The sequence below is a fragment of the Corvus moneduloides genome, chromosome 28 (genome assembly GCF_009650955.1).
Source record: "Corvus moneduloides isolate bCorMon1 chromosome 28, bCorMon1.pri, whole genome shotgun sequence".
In the NCBI taxonomy this organism is placed as follows: Eukaryota; Metazoa; Chordata; class Aves; order Passeriformes; family Corvidae; genus Corvus; species Corvus moneduloides.
The window spans coordinates 4,312,148-4,333,447 of record NC_045503.1 but is presented as its reverse complement, the minus strand read 5'-3'; the positions used below and the strand labels follow the sequence as shown (position 1 = coordinate 4,333,447).

At 45.6% G+C, this 21,300-nt stretch overlaps 1 protein-coding gene across 6 annotated transcripts in view; it reads left to right on the top strand.

The window, feature by feature from the left end:
- CRTC1 (CREB regulated transcription coactivator 1) overlaps positions 1 to 21,300 on the top strand; it is a 43,705-nt gene that overhangs the window by 9,548 nt on the left and 12,857 nt on the right. For 4 of the 6 annotated variants that reach the window (XM_032092460.1, XM_032092458.1, XM_032092463.1 and 1 more), the window contains exons 2-11: positions 7,508 to 7,624; positions 9,013 to 9,060; positions 11,816 to 11,953; positions 12,982 to 13,043; positions 13,814 to 13,908; positions 15,212 to 15,297; positions 15,675 to 15,718; positions 15,987 to 16,207; positions 18,283 to 18,416; positions 19,294 to 19,545. In XM_032092460.1, the coding sequence (XP_031948351.1) occupies positions 7,508 to 7,624; positions 9,013 to 9,060; positions 11,816 to 11,953; positions 12,982 to 13,043; positions 13,814 to 13,908; positions 15,212 to 15,297; positions 15,675 to 15,718; positions 15,987 to 16,207; positions 18,283 to 18,416; positions 19,294 to 19,545 (1,197 nt within the window). The remainder of the gene's footprint in view (positions 1 to 7,507; positions 7,625 to 9,012; positions 9,061 to 11,815; positions 11,954 to 12,981; positions 13,044 to 13,813; positions 13,909 to 15,211; positions 15,298 to 15,674; positions 15,719 to 15,986; positions 16,208 to 18,282; positions 18,417 to 19,293; positions 19,546 to 21,300) is intronic. The other 2 variants (XM_032092462.1, XM_032092459.1) reach the window with 1 other exon arrangement.

Sequence of the window (21,300 nt, the reverse complement as noted above, 5' to 3'; positions counted from 1 at the left end):
GGGGCCTTGGAATTTGGAGATGACTCATAACAGGACAAAACAATCCAGTTAAGTGATTTGAAGTCTTAAATAATCCCTTCAACAGGAAGGTGAAGAAAACATGAACTCATGAGTAATAATTGGCTCTCTTGGAGTGCTAAAAGTGCAGTGCTGGGGCTTGGCTGGGGCTCAGATGATTCCTGCCCAGGCTTTGCTGATCAATAACATCTCAGCTCTTATGAATGAAATTTATTTGACTGGACTGTAATGCTCTTAACAAAGGATTATTTGGATTGAAGAGTTGAGATTCTTGGGATGTCCTGTGCATGGCCAGGAGTTGGGCTTGATCCTGATGGGTCCCTTCTAACTCAGCCTTTTCTGTGATAAATTCATTTTAGGTTGATTTATAGTAATTAGTGATGTGTTACGCCTCAGCTCTCTGGGGTAGGGCCGTGTCTCTGCTTTTTGGGGTTGTTTTTTGGGGTTCCTTTCTGGGTTTGCTTTGTCTCCTGTTCTCCACAAGTCACCCAAGTGACCAAAGTTTGATAATAGCAAAGACAAAGTGATCCTTGTCTCCCAATTCTCTGCTTCATGGACGTGCAGCCGGCACAAAGGACGTAGTTTTAATCCCAAATCCAAAGGGTGGGAATGCGTTCCTCTGGTTATCACAGACTGGAGATAAGAATTTACTCCATCATCTCCTTCCCCTCTGTCAGAGCACAGAATTTGTAGATCTGCCTTAATTTTGGAGAGGTTTTTAAGCAGCTGCAGGGGCCTCCTGCAGGTGTTGCAGCCTTTGAGACCTCACGATTTTCCTGGTAAGCCACTGGAAGTGCAGGATTGAAGCCATGCTATCAGGTAACCTTAAAAATAATCAGATTTATAAAGTCTTAAGTCAGCTGCCTCGCTGTGCCCTTCCCTGTGACTGGCAGTTTTCATTACTCTGATGATGAAAACACCTTTCTCTGAATCCCAGTTGGTTTTTTTGTGGAGCTGCTGTTTCATTCCATGAGATTGAAGAGGAGGATTTTGCTTCCCCTTCGCTCTGTGCTGAGCTGGGAGACTCCCAGGCAGCAGCACAACCCTTTGCTGCTGGTCCTTGGAGATGTCACCTCCTGTTCTGTTGTTAATTCCTGAAATTGTGGAGAAAATTTGTGTGTTTCAGTGCATTGGGAAAACTCTTGTATCCTGGTGAAAATCAAAATCCCTGAAAATCAAGGCTGGCCTTGTGTTCTCAGCTCAGCTCTGAAGGAAGGAGTTGCTTGGGAAGTGTCTCAGTGTGGCAGAAACAAAGCTGCTGCTCTTTTGTGGCTGCTAAATTCCAAGATATTACAACAGCTTCCTTCCCTTCAGAAAAAAAAGAGCAACAAAAATGCTTTTTTTTGGCTTTTTCCTGCATTTTTGTTCTTCCTGGCTGCGTTTGGTTGGCCTGAGAGCTGTGTTTTTGTCCTGACACGACGATGGGATAATGGAACAAGTCCTTAAAAGTGACTGGAGTGACAGTTGTGGTGATGGAGGAGTAAACAATGATGTAGCAGTTCCACGAGTCTGGGGTCACATCCAGTTCATCCCATATGTCTGCAGTTTTTCGGGGTAATTTTCACGTAGTTTCTAGTAGACATTTGGCTTCCTGTTTTGGCTTGCTTGTCCCATTCCCTGCAAAATCCATCGCTCCAGGACACCAAGATCCTTGGGAGGCCAGCAAGGATTGGCACAGGCAACAAGGGAAACTTTTGCTGGGCTTGTCCTCGCTCCTCTGTCCGGAGCCAGCCTTCAAATCTTCACTTCTATGACACTAAAAACACCCTGAAAATTCACCCCCCCCCCCCCCCATAAACCGTTGCAAAACATTTTGTTACAAGCTGCTGCTGGAATCTGTGAACTCCCAAGTGAGGCAGGCAGAGCAGCTGCTCTCACTGTGGATTATCTCTTTCCTCTCAACTTCAGCCTTCATTTCCTTTACCCTCCTTCCTGGGAGGAACAGCTGCGCCTTTGGAGCTCTGCTGCTCTTGGAGCACGGCTGGAAACTGCAGGAAATCGGTGACTTTAGAAATCTGCCTTCTTCCTGAGTGTGACAGCCCAGTGAGAGAGAAATGCAAAGGCTCCTCTCCTCTTTATCCCTGATAAATGAGGCTGGGGGGAGCGAAGGAGCTGCCTGTGCTCTCTGGATCCTGTTCCCTCTTCCTTGTGGCCCTGAAAGGCCGATTATTCCCAAAGAAAGCTCCAGTGCCACTCTCAGTGTGCTCACACAGGCACTGATTTGGATTTCAGAGTCCTCTTTTTTATCTCTCAGCTGACAGCAGCCTGCTCACCTCGCCGGAATCCCAGATATTTTTTATCTCCCTCTGTCTCGAGCCCTTTCCTAGAGGATCAGGGTGGTTTATCGCAGAATTTGAGCTGTGGTTTGCTGTTATCACACCTTTTTCTTTCTCTGAGGTGCTCTGAAAGACAATTAAAAACATGTGGGTTTGCACCAGAAGGTTGATTTCCCCCGTTTATCAGGGCATTGAAGATAAACTCTATTATTTACATATTACAGGTGCCTGCTGGGGTGAAAAGTATTGCTGTTGTCAGATTTCGTAATATTAATTTTTAATTACATGGGAAATTAAAATAAAAAGCTAAACTTGCAAATCCATCTCTTCAGCCACCTGTTGAACTATTTGATAACAGCAGGGGTGAATTTAGGTCAGTAACATGTAAATAATGGAAGTATTTGTAATTGTTTGCAATAAATTATCCAAAACACAATAAAGTTATAAAAGCAATCAGTATTCACCCAAGCTCTAAAAGTATTAAAGAGATTAAAAGGTCAGGCATTCCAGAAGTCTTTCCAATCTTCGTTCATCTCCTCTCTGGGAGCAGCAGGATATTTTAATTAATTTATCCTCATTCCCCCAGTGAGATCTGTTGGTGGTGGTGGCTGACTGGGAGCCTCTGGAATATCTTCATTTATCCCCACTTTTCCCTGGGTTGCTCCAGGCTTGGAGCACCACTCAAACTTTGAGTTGCTGATGAGTTAATTAAACCTGCAGGGAAGGAGTGTGAGGAGTTCCAAAACCTTTTCAAAATTCTTCTGGTGGGATTATTCCCATTTTCCAGGAGGATCCCGAGATGGGAACAGTTTGGGATCTAAAACCAAATCCTCTGCCCTTGAAACTTGTTCTGTGCTCAGAACTTTGTGTCTCATTATTGATTTTGATTTTCAGGTTGGGGAGAGGCACCTGGAATTAACGAAATTGTGGCCAACACAGAAATTTCCTTTTCCTTGGCTTACCAGGATTTTCTCTTATTCATTTGTGATTCCTTCCTCATCGAATTAAAGAAATCCCAGGCAGTTTTCAGGGAGGGTGGTTTCATAAATGAGCAGTTATTTGAATGTGTATTAATTTTAGCAGTTGTTTGAGTAGTGCTGAGTGTTTGAAATTCGGATTTTAACGTGACTTTTGGACTGTTAACAGAAAAGGGTTCCCTTGAGGAGCCAAACTCTGGGTGGTCAGAGCTCATTGTTGGAGAGTTTTTGGCACCTTAAAGAACATTTTAAGTAGTGAAAGGGTTAATGAGGTGATTTGTAGCTCGTGGCAGCGCTGCCACTAAATCTAAACTCGAATCATTAAATTGCTGTTAAGGTCTCTTTCTTTTTAAGCTTTTATTTGCTTTTCTTATCAACACGAGGATTGTGAATGGGGAGAAATCTCCCTTTGAAGAAGCCAATCCCGCTGGGATTGCACCGAGGAACTGCAGGGTTTGTTTGACTTGGTGTTTAATTCCACACTGCAGAGAGAAGCCAGGCCAGAACTTTGGGAGCCTCTTTGCCTTCTGCTTCCTCTCAGCACAGGCACTGGGAAATCTCTCCCATCAAAAATCCAGTCCTGACACCAAGCCCAAATCCTGCAGCGGGGCTGGGTGCTCCAGGTGAAAACTTCCCTGGGAAAATTCAGCCCTGTCCAACCGAACGCTGCTGAGCACAACGGGATTTACCAATAATGCAGCCTCTAAAACTTCCACTTAATCCTGCCAGCAGAATTTAAGTCCCAATTAGGCTTTAATAATACTTTTCTAATTTTAATCTGCACTGGTTTTGCTGCTTATTAGGCTGGAGGTGCTAAAGAGAACGGGTTTTTTCGAGGGAAAAAAATGAAGTTATAAGAAAGCTTGGTATGGAAACTGCAAGGCGGTGAAAAAGCCGTTATCACAAAATCTTTGCTTCCTGTAGTCATCAGATATCTCGGGGTTTTATCAAACGGACACTCCACCCTTTTATTATGGTTATGGCAGTCCAAATTTCATGTGTTAAAAAAGGCATTTTAAAAGAAACCTTTACAGTGGATTTTGGTTGATTTACAGTGCCCAAACTGCCAAACTTCCCAGTAAGTTCTGCCCACAAATTTGTATTTACTCAGAATTTTTGTGGGAAGAATTTCAATAACTTGAAGTGTTGAATTCTTAATAAATGCTTCATGTGATTCCCATCTGCATATTTTGGTCACTTAGAAAGTCTGTAGGAAAACTGGATTTGTATTTAAGGTTTTGTTTCTGTCTTTATTTGTTATTTTTTTAATTGTAGAACTTGAATCTCTCCCTACAAACACAGCCGTGTGTCCAGCAAATGGTAACCCAAGTGGAAAAATTGATGTATTTCATATAAATGTTCACGTAAATTACTTAATTTTTCAGGATTAAATTGGATTTTAAAGAAAAAAATGGAAGATTTAAAGTTAAGTGGAGTAAGAGAAGTGCTGGTGGAAGGAAAATTACAGATTCCATTTGGACCTGGCGTTTGGGGAACATTTCTTCAGAACAAGAAAAACCAAGCAGAAATAAAGTGGTTTAACAAGCAAAAGCTGTTTCCTTACCAAAAGCTTTCTTGGGAGAGAGCTGGGATATTTAGCAATATTTTCAGCTGTCAGGGAGCTGCTCTCTCATCCACACCATAGAGAAATGGAAAAGCTGTGATGTAGAGGCACCGAGTTCTCGTGGTTCATGAAATTAATAAATCTGGTGAGCACTAAGTAATTCCTTATCATCCTTCCCTATCTAAATTCATCCAGAATCCAAGTTGCACTAATTGAATCCAACCCCAGGAGATAACCCTGGGGCTGCCGTGAGCCTTGGTAATGTTTGAAGAGTAATCAGAATTTTTCTGTTAAGAAAAGGCTTTTTCTTTTTGTTGTTTTCTTTGAAAATCAAACCCCTCTTAAAACCTCATCCCCGGTTATGCCCTGTACCTGCTCCACCTCGCAGGATGGATGGAGAGGAAAAAGAAATTTCATTTTAGTCACAACATCTTCTGTTTTCCTAAAGGGTGGGGAGGCCCTGGCAGAGGTTGCCCAGAGAAATTGTGGATTTCCCATCCCTGGAAGTGTCCAAGGCCAGGTTGGAGCAAACTGGGATGGTGGGGTGGAATTAAATAATATTTAAGGTCCCTTCTCAAACTTTTATTCTGGATTTCAGTGTTGTTTCCCTCTGAGCACTGAGGTACCTCAGAGGTAAATTTGCAGCTTTTTTTGTTTGCTGAGAAGGGAAAAACTGGAGCTGATTTCACTCCCAATTTCCTGCTGGAATGACAGCAAGGTCCTAAGATTCAAACAAACTTTTTTTTCCAGCTCAAAAGCTGGAGCTTGGAGGCGTTCAGGACACAAATCCTGCTCTGCTTACACTTGATCTTCCCAGATTGCAAGTGGCAGTTGTTGATGGGCTCCAATAAATGTGGAGTCTGGGGGCCACTCTCTCTTGAAAGGCAGGAGGCTGAGCAGAGGAGCGAGCCCAGCTCTCCCCGCCGGTGTGGTGATGGATGAGAGCAATAAGCAGCAATCACTTCTCTTATTTTTGGCACAGATCTCCAGGAGTGTTTATCGAAGGGAGCGTTGCTAAAATTAATGATAGAGCCAAGGCAGTGCACAGGCTCGGCTCCCCAGCTCTGGGGTTGCCTCATTTCCATGCTCAAGTGCAGCAGAAAGACAAATGCTCGTGACCTCCCTGTCCTGTGCTGCTTTGAGGTGGGTATATCCTGAGAAAAGCCCAAACACTGAAAAAACACAAAGCCACCCCCTCCTCCCTGGGTGCCTTTCGGAGGTTCTTGAAAGGAAACCAACACCTGTTGAAATAGTTACTTCAGTGTTTGGCCCAAATCCCAAACAAGGCTTTTTAATTTTTTTTTTTTTTTTTAACAACAAAAACATATGCAGGGGCCAGGGAAAAAGCACAGCTAGTTCTGATATTGTGCTTTTTGTGCTCTGAGTTGGAGGGGCTGTGACTCACTAAGTGATACCAGCACAGGGTTTCTCTAATTTCATGTCTTGCTTCAGGAATTGCGTGGCTAAAGATTGCACAAGAAAAGCAGGGGGGGCTTTCCCACTCCTTGGATGGGATCTTTCTGAGCCATTTGATAGGGAAAACTGGGACTATTTTATAAATCTTCAGCCTGAGGGGATTATCTGCCCTTTTGGGAAGAAGAAAACCCTCAGCCACTGAGTGAATGGTGTCTTGTCCAAATAGCTGAGGCTTTTGAGAGCACCCTGTCAAAGGCTGGACACGATCTTGGGGCTGTTTTCCCACCTAAATGATCCTGAGATTCTGAGGTCTGTGGAGAGGTTTCATCTCCACGAGTCATCTCCTAAATCAGGGATTAGTTTGGTCCCTCAGCTCAAGCACAGAGATTTTAGCTGTCTGTGCAGTTGGAAATCGGTGGCTTCTGGGGGAAATTCTGTGAATAAAAGGTATTTGAGTTTTCTAGGAATTGTTTGAATGTCAGGAAAATGCATGAGCTGTCCTCAGGGTGAGCTTGTATTCAGGGACTATTGTAATACAGTGTTCTTCCCTGGGAGGGTGGGGAGGGGCTGGGATGGAATTCCCAGAGCAGCTGTGGCTGCCCCTGGATCCCTGGAAGTGCCCAAGGCCAGGCTGGAGCACCCTGGGACAGTGGGAGGTGTCCCTGCCCATGGCAGGGGTGGCACTGAGTGGGCTTCAAGGTCCTTCCAACCCAAACCATCCTGGGATTCTGTGATCCATGGATACATCCCGAAGTATTTGCATGGAATAAGCAGGCTGGGCCTTTTCTCTGCATCCTGTCTTGGCGTGGGCACTCTGAGCTCCCCTGACCACCCTGAGCACCCCTGACCATCCCAGAGCATCCTTGAACATCCCTGAGCACCCGTGAGCATCCCTGAGCACCCCTGAGCATCCCTGAACATCCCAGAGCATCTTTGAACATCCTTGAGCACCCCTGAGCATCCCTGAACATCCCAGAGCATCCTTGAACATCCTTGAGCACCCCTGAGCATCCCAGAACATCCTTGAGCATCCCTGACCATCCCAGAGCATCCTTGAACATCTCTGAGCACCCCTGACCATCCCTGAGCATCCCTGAACCCTTTTCCTGGTGCAAGAACCTTGTGGAGAAGGTTGACCCTCATTTGTAAAAGTTGGATCACATGTGCCTTTTAATGGTTTCTATTCTCAGTGATCACTGTCAAGTTGTGTTGGTTAAAACAGTTGAAATTACATTTTCCTCCTTCTTTTCTTTCAGCTACAGCTGCAGAAAACCCAGTATTTGCAACTGGGGCAGAGTCGTGGCCAGTACTACGGGGGGTCACTGCCAAATGTGAACCAGATTGGGAACAGTGCCATGGATCTCCCCTTCCAGGTGAGTTCAAGGGGTTTTTCCTTGGATTTGTTGATGAATCCTGTGCTTGAATGCTGGTTTAAGCTCCTGAGGCAGCTGCTAGTCCAGAAATCAGCACTCTGGTTTAAAAACTTCTGCTCCTTCGGGACGGGATTGGGATATGTGGGTATTTTTTCATTGTAGTTGTGGTAGATTTTAGTTCTCCTGTCCCTGGTTGTGATGCTTTGGGGTCAGGAATGCTCTGAGAGATGCAATTCCTAGTGAAATCTGGGAAGATGCTGTAAATTCAAAGTAAAATGGAAGGAAATAAAGGTGGTGATGGAGGAATTGATGTGCATGTTCTGTGGGAATAATTTTGGGAGAGGAGAAGGGGAGTGGGACACAAAGTGGTGTCAGAATAATCACTTTCTGGGGGGCTGGCTGAAAAGGAAATGTAAGAATGTCCTGGCTGAGTTTTGTGGCTCCAGAGGTGATGCACCATAAACAGAAAGGCAGAGTTTCAGGTGAATATTCTGCTGCTTGAAGCATGGTGGACAGAGGATGTTGTCCAAGGACAGGATTAGTTGGGGGATCCTGTGGGGACTCCTGATTTCCACATTTAGTTGATTTAGAGTGCTCAAAATAATGAACATTTCTGCATTAGTTTTCCTTTTTTGAGCAATAACAGTTAGAATTTAGCTCATGAGGATGTGGTAAGAAGGAAATTTTGCAGTTTGTGGTTTTCTGATGAAGGGTGCTTAATAAAGATGGAGAAACTTGCTGACCTCTAACTGCCTCTTGAAATAGGTGCAGACAGCTGAATTTGGGCAGGTTAAAAGCTTGAATCTTGTGCAAGAGGAGAGGCAAAAATCTATTTAAATCTTTAAGTCTTTGGGGAATACAGAGCCGAGGTTTGCAGTGGATTGAAGACCTCAGTGTTACTCCACAATGTCTGCTCTGTTCAAGTTTTTCTCTTCAGCTTTTTGTTAAGGAGGTTCAGAATTCCTTTTAAGCAATAATATTTCAGTATTTCTGTGCTTGATGGCCATCACTGGTGGTTTTTACCTAGATTGTTTTAATCCTGACTGCTGGAAAGGGAATATTCAAAAATTTATGAATGACTGGAGGAGGAGACAGAAACAAACTGTCCTTAAACTCCGGGGTTTCCTATATTTTTACACACACACACACACACACTAAAAAAAAAATCCCCAAATTGATGTTGTTACAGATAACAAATGGTGACAAGCAACAAAATAACCCCATGTGTTTGTACCAGTGGGGAAAGCTTTCCAGGTTTTTCCAATTTTAAGCTCAAAGCACGACTGCAAATGACTCTGGGATTGTGTGGAGATGCTGAGGCAGAGCCTGGGTGGTTGTGCCTGCTGAGAGCGTTGGTGTCTGAGCATCTCTGCTTCTTTGATTTGCAGCACAACGGAGCTCTGGCTGAAGCCTTTGGAGCAGTTCCCGTCTCTTTGGTAAACAAGTATTTAGGTTTGTGCAAATACGTATTTAGGACTGGTCCTGTTTGCCCAGGTGGATACGTATTTCAGCACACCTGCTCTGCTATGCACAGGATTTATTTGATTCACCTCCCAGCTCCCCAGGACTGCTGGGCTGGCACATAAATACAGGTTTTGCCATGCATCCCAGTCTGGAACATGCAAATAATTCCTGTGCAGACTCCCTGGACTTGCTGTCATGTGGTTCTTTATGATTTATTGGGGGTTTATTTGGTGCAGACAGTGGATTATTCAGTCTTGGCCTGTGATTTCAGCAATCTCTGAGCATGTGCACTCAGCCTGCATGTTAAACTCCATGGGGAAGGGCAGAATGAATTCCCAAATCCTGCTTGGCACCAGGAGGCACCAAAATATCAACTATCACTAGGTACCACTCCTCCTTCCCCCTCATCCACCTCACTTGGGTTTATTTCTTGCTAAATCCTAAAAGGACACTTGGAGAGCACTGAGCTTTTTCCTTCCTGTCTGTATTGAGCTGCTTTTTTCATGGTTTGGGGGGCTTTGGGTCTGGCCTCAAACCCTTGAACGTTCTCTCAGGGGAGCTGAAACCCTTTTAGTTCTTCATTTTCCTAAATAAAATCGATGCTCAGATCTATTTTTTAATCCTTTTTTCCCCCTGTAGTTAAATATCTCACGCCATGCAGGGATGGGGAATTTCAATCCAGGCATGTTGTCCTGGTGTTTGGCCCTAAATACATTTTATAGGAAGGTTGCTGAGAGAAGCCTGACCTGTTGGAGGTGATACCCATTTCCTCAAGTGTTTTCTATTTCCCTAAGTTCAGGATTCTTTTGGGATCTTTGTTCCTGGAAAGCCAGGGAACAGCACTGCCCCCAGATCCCTCTCTCTCTAAACTTCAGGCCTGAGCTGGGACACGTTCCACCTTTACTTGTGCCACTGCTGCACTCAAATGAGATTTTTGTTGTGTTTTTAATGAGGAAGTCGTGCCAGAAAAGGGGAAAACCTAAGAAATAGCTGGTTTTACATTGAACTTTTTGTCTTTATAGTTTTATATATCTAAAATTCCTTTAAATTCCGGGTGAGCTCTGTGTTCCCTGTGCTCCAGGCTGGCTGCTCCTTTTTTAGCAGCACTGTGGTGACACCACTGACATAGGAAATTGCTTTTCCTGTTGACCTTCCAAGCACGTATTTGCAAATTTTGCTGCCTTTTGGGCTGTAACAACAGAGCAAAGGAGGAGTTTGAGACCTTTTGTTGCTTTGGAATGATGAATATTCCCACTTCTGTGTGGGGATTGTTGTTCAGTGCTTGCAGCAGAGATTAAAGCACCGTGTTTGAATTTAAAAGCCTTAAAATTGAGATTTTATTTGAGATTTCTCAGCTTTCATACAAGCGAGGAAGTGAAGCACAAACCCCCATGATCTGAAGGGCTGAGAGTCCAGTAAAAAGTCACTGTGCTCCTTTCTAGCCCCCTGTTGCCTTAAATATTCTGCTGCATATAAAATGTTGGCCCTGAAGTGAGAAAATAAACACCACAGCCCCTGTGCATGCAGTTCTGTTAACACAGCCCGTGTGTGCAGAGAGGGTGAGGAGCCCAATATTTGCTGAAGAGAAAAGAGTTTAAAATAGTAGAAAGACTCTTTAAAAAGTTAATACAAACAAAGCCTTTCAAAATAAATGCAAAGCTTTATAGAAATAATCTTTCCAATGGCCAAAGCTGACACTTGGAAAAAAAGAAAAACCAAAAAAAAAAACCCCAAAAAGAAAAAGGGATGAATGTGGAAGCCAGATGGTTCCATGGCTTGGCAGACAGGACAGTGCATTTGCCACGTGCAGCACCTGAATGGAGGAGGAAATTTTGGATTTCCAAACAGATGGTGTTGAGGGACTCAGCAAAGCTGTTCACATTGGCAAGGAGTGCAGGGCTGGGGAGGTTTTTTCTCCCTGGAGACCCATAAATTGCTGGTGGAGTATGAGCAGAGATTGACCCCTCAGTACTTCCTCTGTCCCCCCCCAGGTATACACTGGGAAAGGCTGTGGAAAATGTGAAAGTTTTCCAGTTTAGCCTGGGAATTCATCTTCCCTGTCCTTTCCCTGCCATCCTCCTGCTCTGAAATCATCAACTGACAAGGAACCGCTCAGGATGTCAGTGCTGATAAGAGTCCAGGTGGGATCATCCCACCTCGGGTCACTGAAGGAGCTGCAGATCACTTCAAAACCATCAGATGCTATAACTTTTTCTAGACAGAGGAGGAAGGAAACTGCTTTTCTTTTTCTTTTCATTCTCTCAGTGTCCCCTTAAAATAATTCTGCTTCAAGGAGGGGTGAGAGGAAGCCCTGAGAGAAGGCAGCGTGTCCTGGGGAATGCTGAGCTCAGCGTGCATCTCCTCCCTGCATCTCCTGCCTTCGGAGTCAGGCTCTGGATGTCGGCATGTTCCTCCTGGATGCACCCTGCATGCTGCACCAAGGGCATGTGGACAGCTGCTGGCAGCTCCTGCCACGCTCACACCCGGGGTTCAGGGATGCCAAGGTGTGAGGGCAGCGCTGAGGCAGGGCAGGGCAGCTCCAGCATGGTCCCCTTCTGCAGGAGGGAGCCTTCCCCCAGAGCTGCCGGAGGAGAAACGGATGGCACAACGTCCACATCTTTTCTGGAGTCTGATTCCTTAGAATAACCCAGCCTGGCACAGGTGTGAGGAGGCTCTGGGCAGGCTGTGGAGGTGTTTCCCTGTGGATAATCCCTGTGTCTCTCCCAGACTCCGTTCCAGTCGTCGGCGCTGGACACGAGCAGGACCACGCGGCACCACGGGCTGGTGGACAGAGTGTACCGGGACCGGAACCGCCTGGGCTCCCCCCACCGCCGGCCCCTCTCCGTGGATAAGCACGGCAGGCAGATATCCTTGGGAGCAGGGCTTGGAGCATCAGCACTGCTTTCCCTTTGCACAGTTCCCTTCTCCTTCCCTCCTCACCTGGCAGCGGAGTCGCTTCCCAGCTCCGTGTCACTGCTTGTCTCAAGCTGTGATCTAATCCCTAAATAGCCGCTGTCTGTAAAGTAAGAGTTCACCTTTCCGTAGCTTTCTGTGGGAATAATGATCCATGTGGAGCTGAGGGATGCTTGGATGGGTTGGTGACAGCCAGCAGGGCTTCACTCAGGGCAGAGGTGCCCCATAAATTTGGTGGCCTTCTCTGATGGGGTTACTGCCATCAGCAGCGGGGCTCGTGGGAGGCATTGGCACTGTCCCATGGGATATCCTTTGTCTAAACTGGATTTGATGGTTGGACACTCAGTGGATCAGGAGCAGGCTGGATGGATGTGTCCAAAGAGTTGTGGTCAATGGCTCAATGTCCAAGTGGATACCGGTGATGAGTGCTGTCCTCAGGGGTTGGTTTGGGCACATTTAATGGTGACATGGACAGTGGGACTGGGTGCACCCTCACTGCCAGCTCTGGATCCTTCAATTCCAGCCCAAACCACTCCATGATTCCCTGAAAGGTCAGGGCTGACTTGGGGAAATGGAGTTTCCCTCAGAGCTGAGCAAACCCAGCCCAGGATTATCCTTTGCAGCTCCTCGTGCATTTCAGTGCAGGTTGATTCACCTGTTTGGCATTTGGGAACAGGAACGAGCTGAGCATTTCTGACAGGTTTAAAATCAGATGGGATTGATGGGGCTGGAGGGGATGTGTGACAGGGGCTGGAGGGATCAGGGCTGCTTAGGGAGGAGCTAAATCCATGGAAAAGGAGGAAGATTTTTTACTGCTCAAATATTACAACAATCCAGGTAATATTTTGTATTGAGTGTCATTTTAAAGTTCCCCATAGAGAATCTGTGAGTTTAGTGGTTCTGACAGCATAATTGGAATTATTCTTGGGAAGAGATTTCCTGCTTGAGTGGGAAGCATTGCTGCCTTAACCCTGGCCCACGTGGACAGCTGCCCCTATGGCACCGTGTACCTGTCACCTCCGTCGGACACGAGCTGGAGAAGGTGGGTGCCACCATCCTGGGGGGGTTGAGGCTGTTCCCTGACACTGCAGCACTTCCAGCTGCAGTGGAATGGTTGCAAAATTGTGCCTTTTTAAATTCAGAAATGGAGTTTTTAATTCTATTCGTGCTCGTTTTAGTTGAGCTTTAAAATGAAGGTGTGTCAGCAAGTGTCGTCCTTTTAAATCTTGCCAGATGTTCCCAGGCATATCCCAAAATTACTGAGTTGTAAAAGACTTGGATTTTTCTCTGGGTGCAGAAACTCTGCTGGGCTGGGAATGTTCCAATGGGAAGGAACACAAAGTTTTCGAGGGTGGCCACACTCACAAAGTTCATCATGAGATGTGTTGGCCATGAAAATTCCCATCTCCACAACATCCTGAACCATTCCTTTTCCTCCCTCCCAACCAGGAAGGTTTGTTCTTCAACCACCACAATAACCAAAGTATGGCTAAACATCTTAAAAATGGCATTATTTGATCGTGTTTAATCTGAACAAAGCAGATAAAACTCTGTTCTTACAAGGGCAACCAATTTATCCTGTGTTCCTCTCAATCCCATTATTGAAACAATTGCTCTTCAAACTTGAACTAATTTGTTCTGCAAATTGATTGTTTCACAAGGAAAGTCTGCCTGCTTTATGCCACGTATAGATTTTTGGGGTTTAATGCAGAATATTGAGGTTTTACTGAGTTGTTGCTTTTATCTGAGAGGAAGATTCTTTTATTTAGTGAAGCTGACAATAAAAATGTTGTGGTTTTTGCTTTCTCTCAGGACGAATTCTGATTCTGCCTTGCACCAGAGCACCATGACTCCAGCTCAGCAGGAGTCCTTTTCAGGAGGGTCACAGGACATGCAGCAGAAAAGAGGTGAGCAAAGAAAAGGGTAAAAAGATTTATAACAATGGAATGCCCATGGATTGGGCTCCATCTGCTTGTAAAATTCAGGAGTGCTGACACTTCCTGCATCCTGTGACACAACAGTTGGATCATACTCACCTTTCTGGGTGCTGAAATCCAGGAAAAATGACACAAAACTAAGGGAGAACATTTTCCTGAGCCCTAAATTTTGTCATTCTTGCCCTGGAGAGGATCCTCTGGGCTGGTGGGACTCTGGTGTTGAGTTCTCAGCACTCCCAGAGGTCTGGAGGAACTTCAGGAGCAGTGTGGAGTTCCCAGCATTTCCATCAGGGACACTGGAGATCGGGAAGGAGCAAAGGCTTCGTGCCGTGTTTATTTATGGCCTGAGGATCCCCAGGGAGCCTCCCCTGGGAGGAGGCAGCGCTTCCAAACATCCTCGGAGCAATTCCAAGCTGGAGCAGCTCCGGCACCCACAGTTCTGGTGCCCTCTGCTGGGCCCTGTGCCTGCTCCAGCTCGGGAAAAACGGGAAGCACGGCTGGGGTTGATGATCTCCTAAAGGTCTTTCCCAGCCTTAATATTCCCTGATCCTAAGAAAAACTCCTAAAATTTAATCCTTCAACAAGCACCCAGAGATTAAGAACGGACAGCACAACCCTTGGACACATCTGTGCTGTCCTGCAGCTCTTCCATGTGCTCCTGGAGCTGGAAAACCTTGGGAAATGCTCATCCTAACCAGGATCCCATAAATACGGATTTACACTCATCGGTGTGAAATGTTTTCATTGATTCATCTCTCTCTGGGCTTTTTTTTTTTTGTTTCTTTGTCACCTTGCAGTTGTTGAACAAAGAAATGTCCTTGGGCTATGGGGAAGTAGCAGCTTTGTGGTGTTTCTCCATGCCAGGGAGGATGGATTGGACTTTCCCCACTGGAATTGTCCTCTTGGAAGGCCTTTAGGTGTTCAGGGTGGACATCACTTGTGCAAAGTGCAAAAGATGGGGAAAGCCAGATCCCAAATAAACCCTTCCATGGACATCTGAGCAGAATAAACTGGAGGCGAGAAGTTTGGAAAGTATTATTTGGGTGGTTTTTTAAAAAGTCTCACTGATTAATTAATTAATGAAATACAATTTCAGTCTGGTTTCTGGTACCTTGGTTTTTTAAATAATAGAGCGCAGTTGTTTCATCCTCCTTCATAATTTAAACTTAATAAGAATTTTTCAAAGGTTGAACTTCCAATCTGAAAATGTCTCGGTGAGAAACTGAATATTATTGATTATTAATGATTCCTTTTGATCTCCTTGGTTTTTTAGTTTTATTGCTGACTGTCCCTGGAATGGAGGAAACCACCTCTGATGCAGACAAAACCCTCTCTAAGCAAGGCTGGGACACTAAAAAGGTGGGAATTGCACATTTCAAAGTGTGGAGATTTTGTTTTCTGAACATATTTAGATAAATGCATGCTTTAATTTCTGTCAGGATTAACAAACTACTTGAAGAGATTGGAGATTAAATGTTTTGTTTAAAAACAAATAATGAACAATAAATTAGAAAGGATTTTATGTGTGTGTGAATGCACAGGTTTGATTATATGAGGAGAAACTCCTGAAATTTAAGATTTGTTGGGCCAATAAAGCAAAAAAAGATAAATATCTTTTTAAGAGCTCCCAGATCTTACATTGAAATGATTAAATTAAACTTATTAATTGAAATATCTCCTAGGCAATACCCTCCAGCAGCATCTTTGCCTTTAAATCTCTCTTCCTTCTATTTTAGACTGGGTCATCGAGACCTAAATCCTGTGAAGTTCCAGGAATCAAGTAAGTTTTCAGCAATTTTTATTTGAAGAACATTGAGATCTTGAAGAAAAAATGTCATGTACTGAATATCCTTGAATATCCTCTTGCTTTGGAATTTTCTGGAAAATCTCTAGATACAAACCAATGCCCTCTATGAGGGTCAGAAATACAAAATCCATCAAAAATACCTTCTTGATGAAATTTTCTTGTTAAATACATTTTAAAAAGCTTTGTCCAGACTGAAATAATAATTAATTGTGGGGTTTTTTTTTTTTCCCCCCAAATTTAGCATCTTCCCATCAGCTGACCAGGAGAACACTACAGCCTTGATTCCTGCCACGCACAACACGGGCGGCTCCCTGCCGGACCTGACCAACATCCACTTCCCGTCCCCCCTGCCCACGCCTCTGGATCCCGAGGAATCCACATTCCCAGCCCTGAGCAGCTCCAACAGCACCGGCAACCTCGCTGCCAACCTGACTCACCTGGGCATCAGCACTGCCAGCCAGGGTGAGGGCACAGCACGAGGTCACCTCCCTGCAATTACGGAATTTATGGAATGTTCTTCTTTCTGAGAGGGAATTTGGCTTCACTGTCGATGGATTTTCCTTTGTGTTGTATGTACAAAGAAGATGAGACACTTATATTTAGTTACAGGACATTCATCTCATGGTCTTGATGCCCAAATCTGCTTTTTTGGGATTTGTTTGGGGATTTTTTTGTGTGTGTGTTTATTTTTATTTATTTATTTTTTAATGTGCAAGACTGGAGTTCCTCTCTTGGAATTCCTCATGCTGAACCCCAACATCCCTCGTGTTATGGGAATATCTCCAGCAGCCCATTTATTTCCATTCCTTTAGAACAGCAATTTTTAAAATGTGAGGATCCTTTTGGAGTCTGTTACTGACTAATACTGCAATTATCGATTGCTATTTTTTAAGTAATTTCACTGATACTCAAATAATTATGATGGGGGTTGATTTTTTTTTTTTTATTGTCAGTGACAGTTGCAGTCTGTTGATTCCTAGAATAGAAATGAGGATTTGTATCCAAAAATACAAATATATTTCCTGTGCTGGGCAGGATTCCCTTTCCCACGTCTCCTGGATTGGGAAAAGGAAATTACTGTAATCAGGTTGATGTGACTGAGCAGGTGAGTTTGGGGAGCAAGAAAAGGATTTAACCATTTGAGGACAGAGTAGGGCAGCACTTTCAGCATCCTTGGAAGAGTTTTTTGGTCTCCAAAGTTTTGGGGATGGCTTTAGAAATTCGGATTTAAGCCACAGTGGATCTCCACGTTTTTTTCCCCGTAATAAGCAAAGTAAATGATATAAACCCCAACTGGTGAGTCTGTAATGCTTTGAAAACATTCCCTGATCTATCAAAGGCAGAACAAATTAAAGATACACTCCCTGACTGTATTCCTGCTTCTCTCTGGAGATTATCCCACAGTTTATCCGTTGCCACACTCCGTGTTTGGTGCTTTTCAAACCGATTTTTTCAACCTTTCCTTGCTGCTCTTCAGCAGAAAACCTCCATGAAGGCTTCTGATCCCTGTGCCCTGCTCAGGGATGTCACAGAATTCCCTGAGGGGAGCTGGGGAAGCCACCTCCTGCCAGGTCCCAGGACTTTGGTGCCCGGAGGGTGTCGGGTCCCTCCCGCACGTCCCGGGAGCCGCTGCTGGGTTTGCAAACACGGCCGGGGCTGTGTTGGGAACCTGCCTGGCCTGAGCCACTTTTCCTGCTGGCTCCTTGGCAGCCTGGCCTTCCTGGCTCCCTGGCAGCCTGCCTGGAAGCCCTGAGCCTTTGCCAAGTGCCTGGGAGCTCGCAGGCTCCCGTGAATTGCTGCTCTCTGGCAGCTCCGGGGGAACAGCTCACTCTCGCTTGGCCTCAAATCCCTTCCCAGGGTGACTCGGTTCCTCTGGGGTGAAGCAGAAGAGAGGGGAGGTTTCTAAACTCCCAGATTTTTTTGGCTTGATCTGAACAAAATGACAATATTTGAGTTGTTTATCCCTACCCCCTGCTGGGTTGTGGCTCTTGGGAGTGTGGTGGATATTTCCTGCACTGGTGTGCCATTAAAAAGGGAGCTCTTCCTGCGTAACCAGTTTGGCTTCTGCTTTTTCCATTAAAGAGGTGTTTGTTTTTACAATACCTCAAGTGCCCTCTGATAAGCTTGGTTCCAGGATCTCTTATCTCATTCCCAGAGTTGGAGCCCAAACAAACAGAGCAGAACCTGCTTTTCCTGGGCCTGGCGAGTGCAGGTGTGCGAGGACAGTGCCTGCGGTGTCTGGAACTGCTGAGGCTGCTCTGCCTCTTCCAATTCCTCATCCTGGGCACCAACCTGACCAACCGTGCCTGGGTTTGAGCCAGGACAAACCGCAGGGCTCTTCCTCTCATCCTGATGCTCTTCAACCTGACAAAATTAATTACAAATCACCTAACGAGCTCCCGCCCGGTCGGCCGAGGCGCCTCCAGTGTTGTCAGCTCAGGCCGCTCGTTCTTCCTGCTTTAGGGAATTATTTTGGGTACAAATATCACCAAGGCCTTGCTGTGTCCCTGCTGAAGGTGGTTTGTTATTCCTGGCAGGAATGACGACGACACCGGCCCCGTCCCAGCACCGCCAGCCCAGCGTCAGCCCCCTGTCCTTGGGCGCGGACTCGCGGCGACCTCAGTCCCAGCAAATGTCCCCCACGCTGTCCCCGCTCTCACCCATCACTCAGGTAGGAACTCATGGGGGAATCCAAGTTTTCTAATCACAGGTTCATTGTTTTAATCTGCTTAGGCTGGAAGTTCGGCTCAAAGAGCCACAGGGAAGGGTTAGGTGGGATATTGGGAAGGGATTCCTCCCTGGGAGGGTGGGGAGGGGCTGGGATGGAATTCCCAGAGAAGCTGTGGCTGTCCCTGGATCCCTGGAAGTGTCCAAGGCCGGGTTGGACGGGGCTTGGAGCAACCTGGGATAGTGGAAAGTGTCCCTGCCATGGGACAAGATGAGCTTTGAGGTCCCTTCCAATGCAAACCATCCCATGGTTCCATGAACTTCATCTCTTGTTCTGTAATTTCCTCCTTTGAAGGTGTTCCTTAATTTGGAGCCTTAAAAAGGGAGAGGTTTGTAGAAGTTACAGGTTTTACTTCCTCTTTTCTAGAACTGTGATAAAAACCATCTCTTAGACCACATTTTTTCTGTGATGTCCCAAAGTGAGCTGTGAAATTCGAAAGCCGTTTCTCTAGTTCGTGAGAGAAGCTCAATTATCTTTTAAAATTGATTTTACAAGTGCGACTCTGTGACTGCCCAGGTTGGTGATTTCTGACCTCAAGATTTAACTGGGTTTTAAAGGATTGGTTTATACACTGGAGGTGATGTTGAATCTTTGGAAATACAGAATTACAGAATCCCAGGATGGTTTGGGTTGGAAGGAACCTTAAACCTCATCCAATCCACCCCTGCCACGGGCAGAAACTTTTTCCTTTAGAGCAAGTTCTTGACTTTTTAACCTTTAGGTGCCATTTTTAAAACACAAACCAAGCCTGACTCAATTTCCTTGGTGTGAAGTGCTTGAGCACCCTGGGAATTCCCTGATTCTGCTCCTTCTTTTCCAGGCCGTGGCTATGGATGCATTGTCCCTGGAGCAGCAGCTCCCCCCGTATCCCTTTTTCACCCAGACCAGCTCCCAGCAGCAGCAGCAGGCACCAGTGGCCAGTTCCCTGCCCCAGACCCCCCCTCTGCTGCAGAGCTCGGGGCTGCAGAGGGGCCCCCAGCTCCCCCCTCTCTCCGTCACGGTACCTTCCACCATCCCCCAGTCACCTCCAGGGAGCCAGAGCCAGCCCTCCATGGGGATAGACATCAACTCGGTGAGTTTGGGAAGGGCTTTCCTTGGGAAAGCTGGGAACGTTCAGTGTAGGGTGGGAAATGAGCTTGGACAACCCCGTGAGAAGGAGAATTTTAGGGAAGCTGAAGTAAACTTAGGATGGTTTTGGTTGAATGCACCTTGAAGTGTTTTCTAGAGGAAAAATCGACATTAAATTTTGTCCCGGGTTTGATTAGGCCCAGCTTAAATCTGTCAGCATTTATTGGGGTGTTTTCAGGGTGTCCGGTGTCCCCCAACACATCAGGATACCGACTGGGGGAGCTCCCAGAGCCTTGAGAGAGAATCCAACTACAACAAGCATTTTCCAGTCAAAATACCACCTGGAAAATTTATTTTCCAGAAGTTGTCAAGAACCAGGTATTTTCTGCAGTTTCTCTCCTCAGAACCCTTTTATTTTGAGGAATTTTGGAGCATCTATTCCAAAATGGATTTTGTGGCTGCCTCCAGTGGCCAGAAGAATTGGAGTGAGGATTTATGGACAGGTCCCTTTTTCTGCTTGTTTTAACACAGTCTGTTAGGAAATGTTCTGTCTCAGCAGCTGAAAATCCCAACTCAGGGATCCCAGGCCAGGCAGGGAGGGATGTCCCAGCTCCCCCTGCTCCTTCTGCCCCTGTAGGGTCCTGGTTGTCCCACCTGTGGTGTCCTGGCAGCGCTGTAGTGACAGGAATGGCTTTGGGAATGAGAAGAAATCATTTCTATTGATCTGCCCTCGGCTGTGGATAAAATTTTTAACAGTTTGTGCTCCTTGAGAGCAGCTGCTTCCCTTGCAGGATGGGAAGGGGAAGAGGGAAGGACAATCCAGCAGTGGAAAGGATCCCACCCCACTCAAAATGTGTCCCTGTTTTGATTCTAATCCTCATGTAGCACCAGTACAGACAATTCTGATCTCATCCTTTGCTTTCTGTGTTGCTTTCCTCATCCTAAACCTCTTTATGACCTGAACTTTTAGGCTGCTGTGCTTATCTTCTAAAGCAACTGAAGTAATTCCTAAATAAACAGATTTAAAGCCACTTTGTCAAAAAGCCTCTGGAGCTGTCACAGCCTCGCTGGCAACTTCTACGCAGGTTTTGTGAGGCAGAAGTGAAATTTAATTTGTAGTTTGGGTGGCTGCTGACAGGGTGGAAGTGGCAATGCAGAGCAAAAAGGGAAATTTTCTTGGGATTTACAGAATTTGGGGTCAAAAATTGGTAGTGCAGAGTTCTCCCACACTGCAAACCTGATTACATTCACTGGATTGCAGGTTCTCCTCAATCATCCCTTAATTTCTAAAGGAAGTAAAAGGAGAAGAGCTGGGCTACTCTTTATGTTAATTGGTACAACATTATTCAAATACCGCTAATATTATTAATTTGTTTCGAACGAGGGGGGAAAAAAAGCGAAATCTTTGAAAATAACGTCTCAAGACACCTGGGAAGAGTGTAAAAATCACAGATATAAACCTGCAAAACACAGTGTGAATTCCCAGAGGGTGTCTGCTCCATGTCCTGGGCTGCAGTGGAGTTTGGGGCTGTGTGGTGACAGGTTTGTACCCCAGGTTTATCAGCTGCACCTCAGTGCTGATAACCCAGCTGGAGGCAGAGCAGGATCCCAGTGAACACAGATGTGGGGCTGGCACTTGAACTGAAGAATGAATGACATTCTTTCTGAATTATTCCCAGCTTCCAAGACTTCTTTGCCCTAAATCCTTGGCTGACCTGATTTTTTTTTAATATATTTTGAATCGAGCATAAGCGAGAAC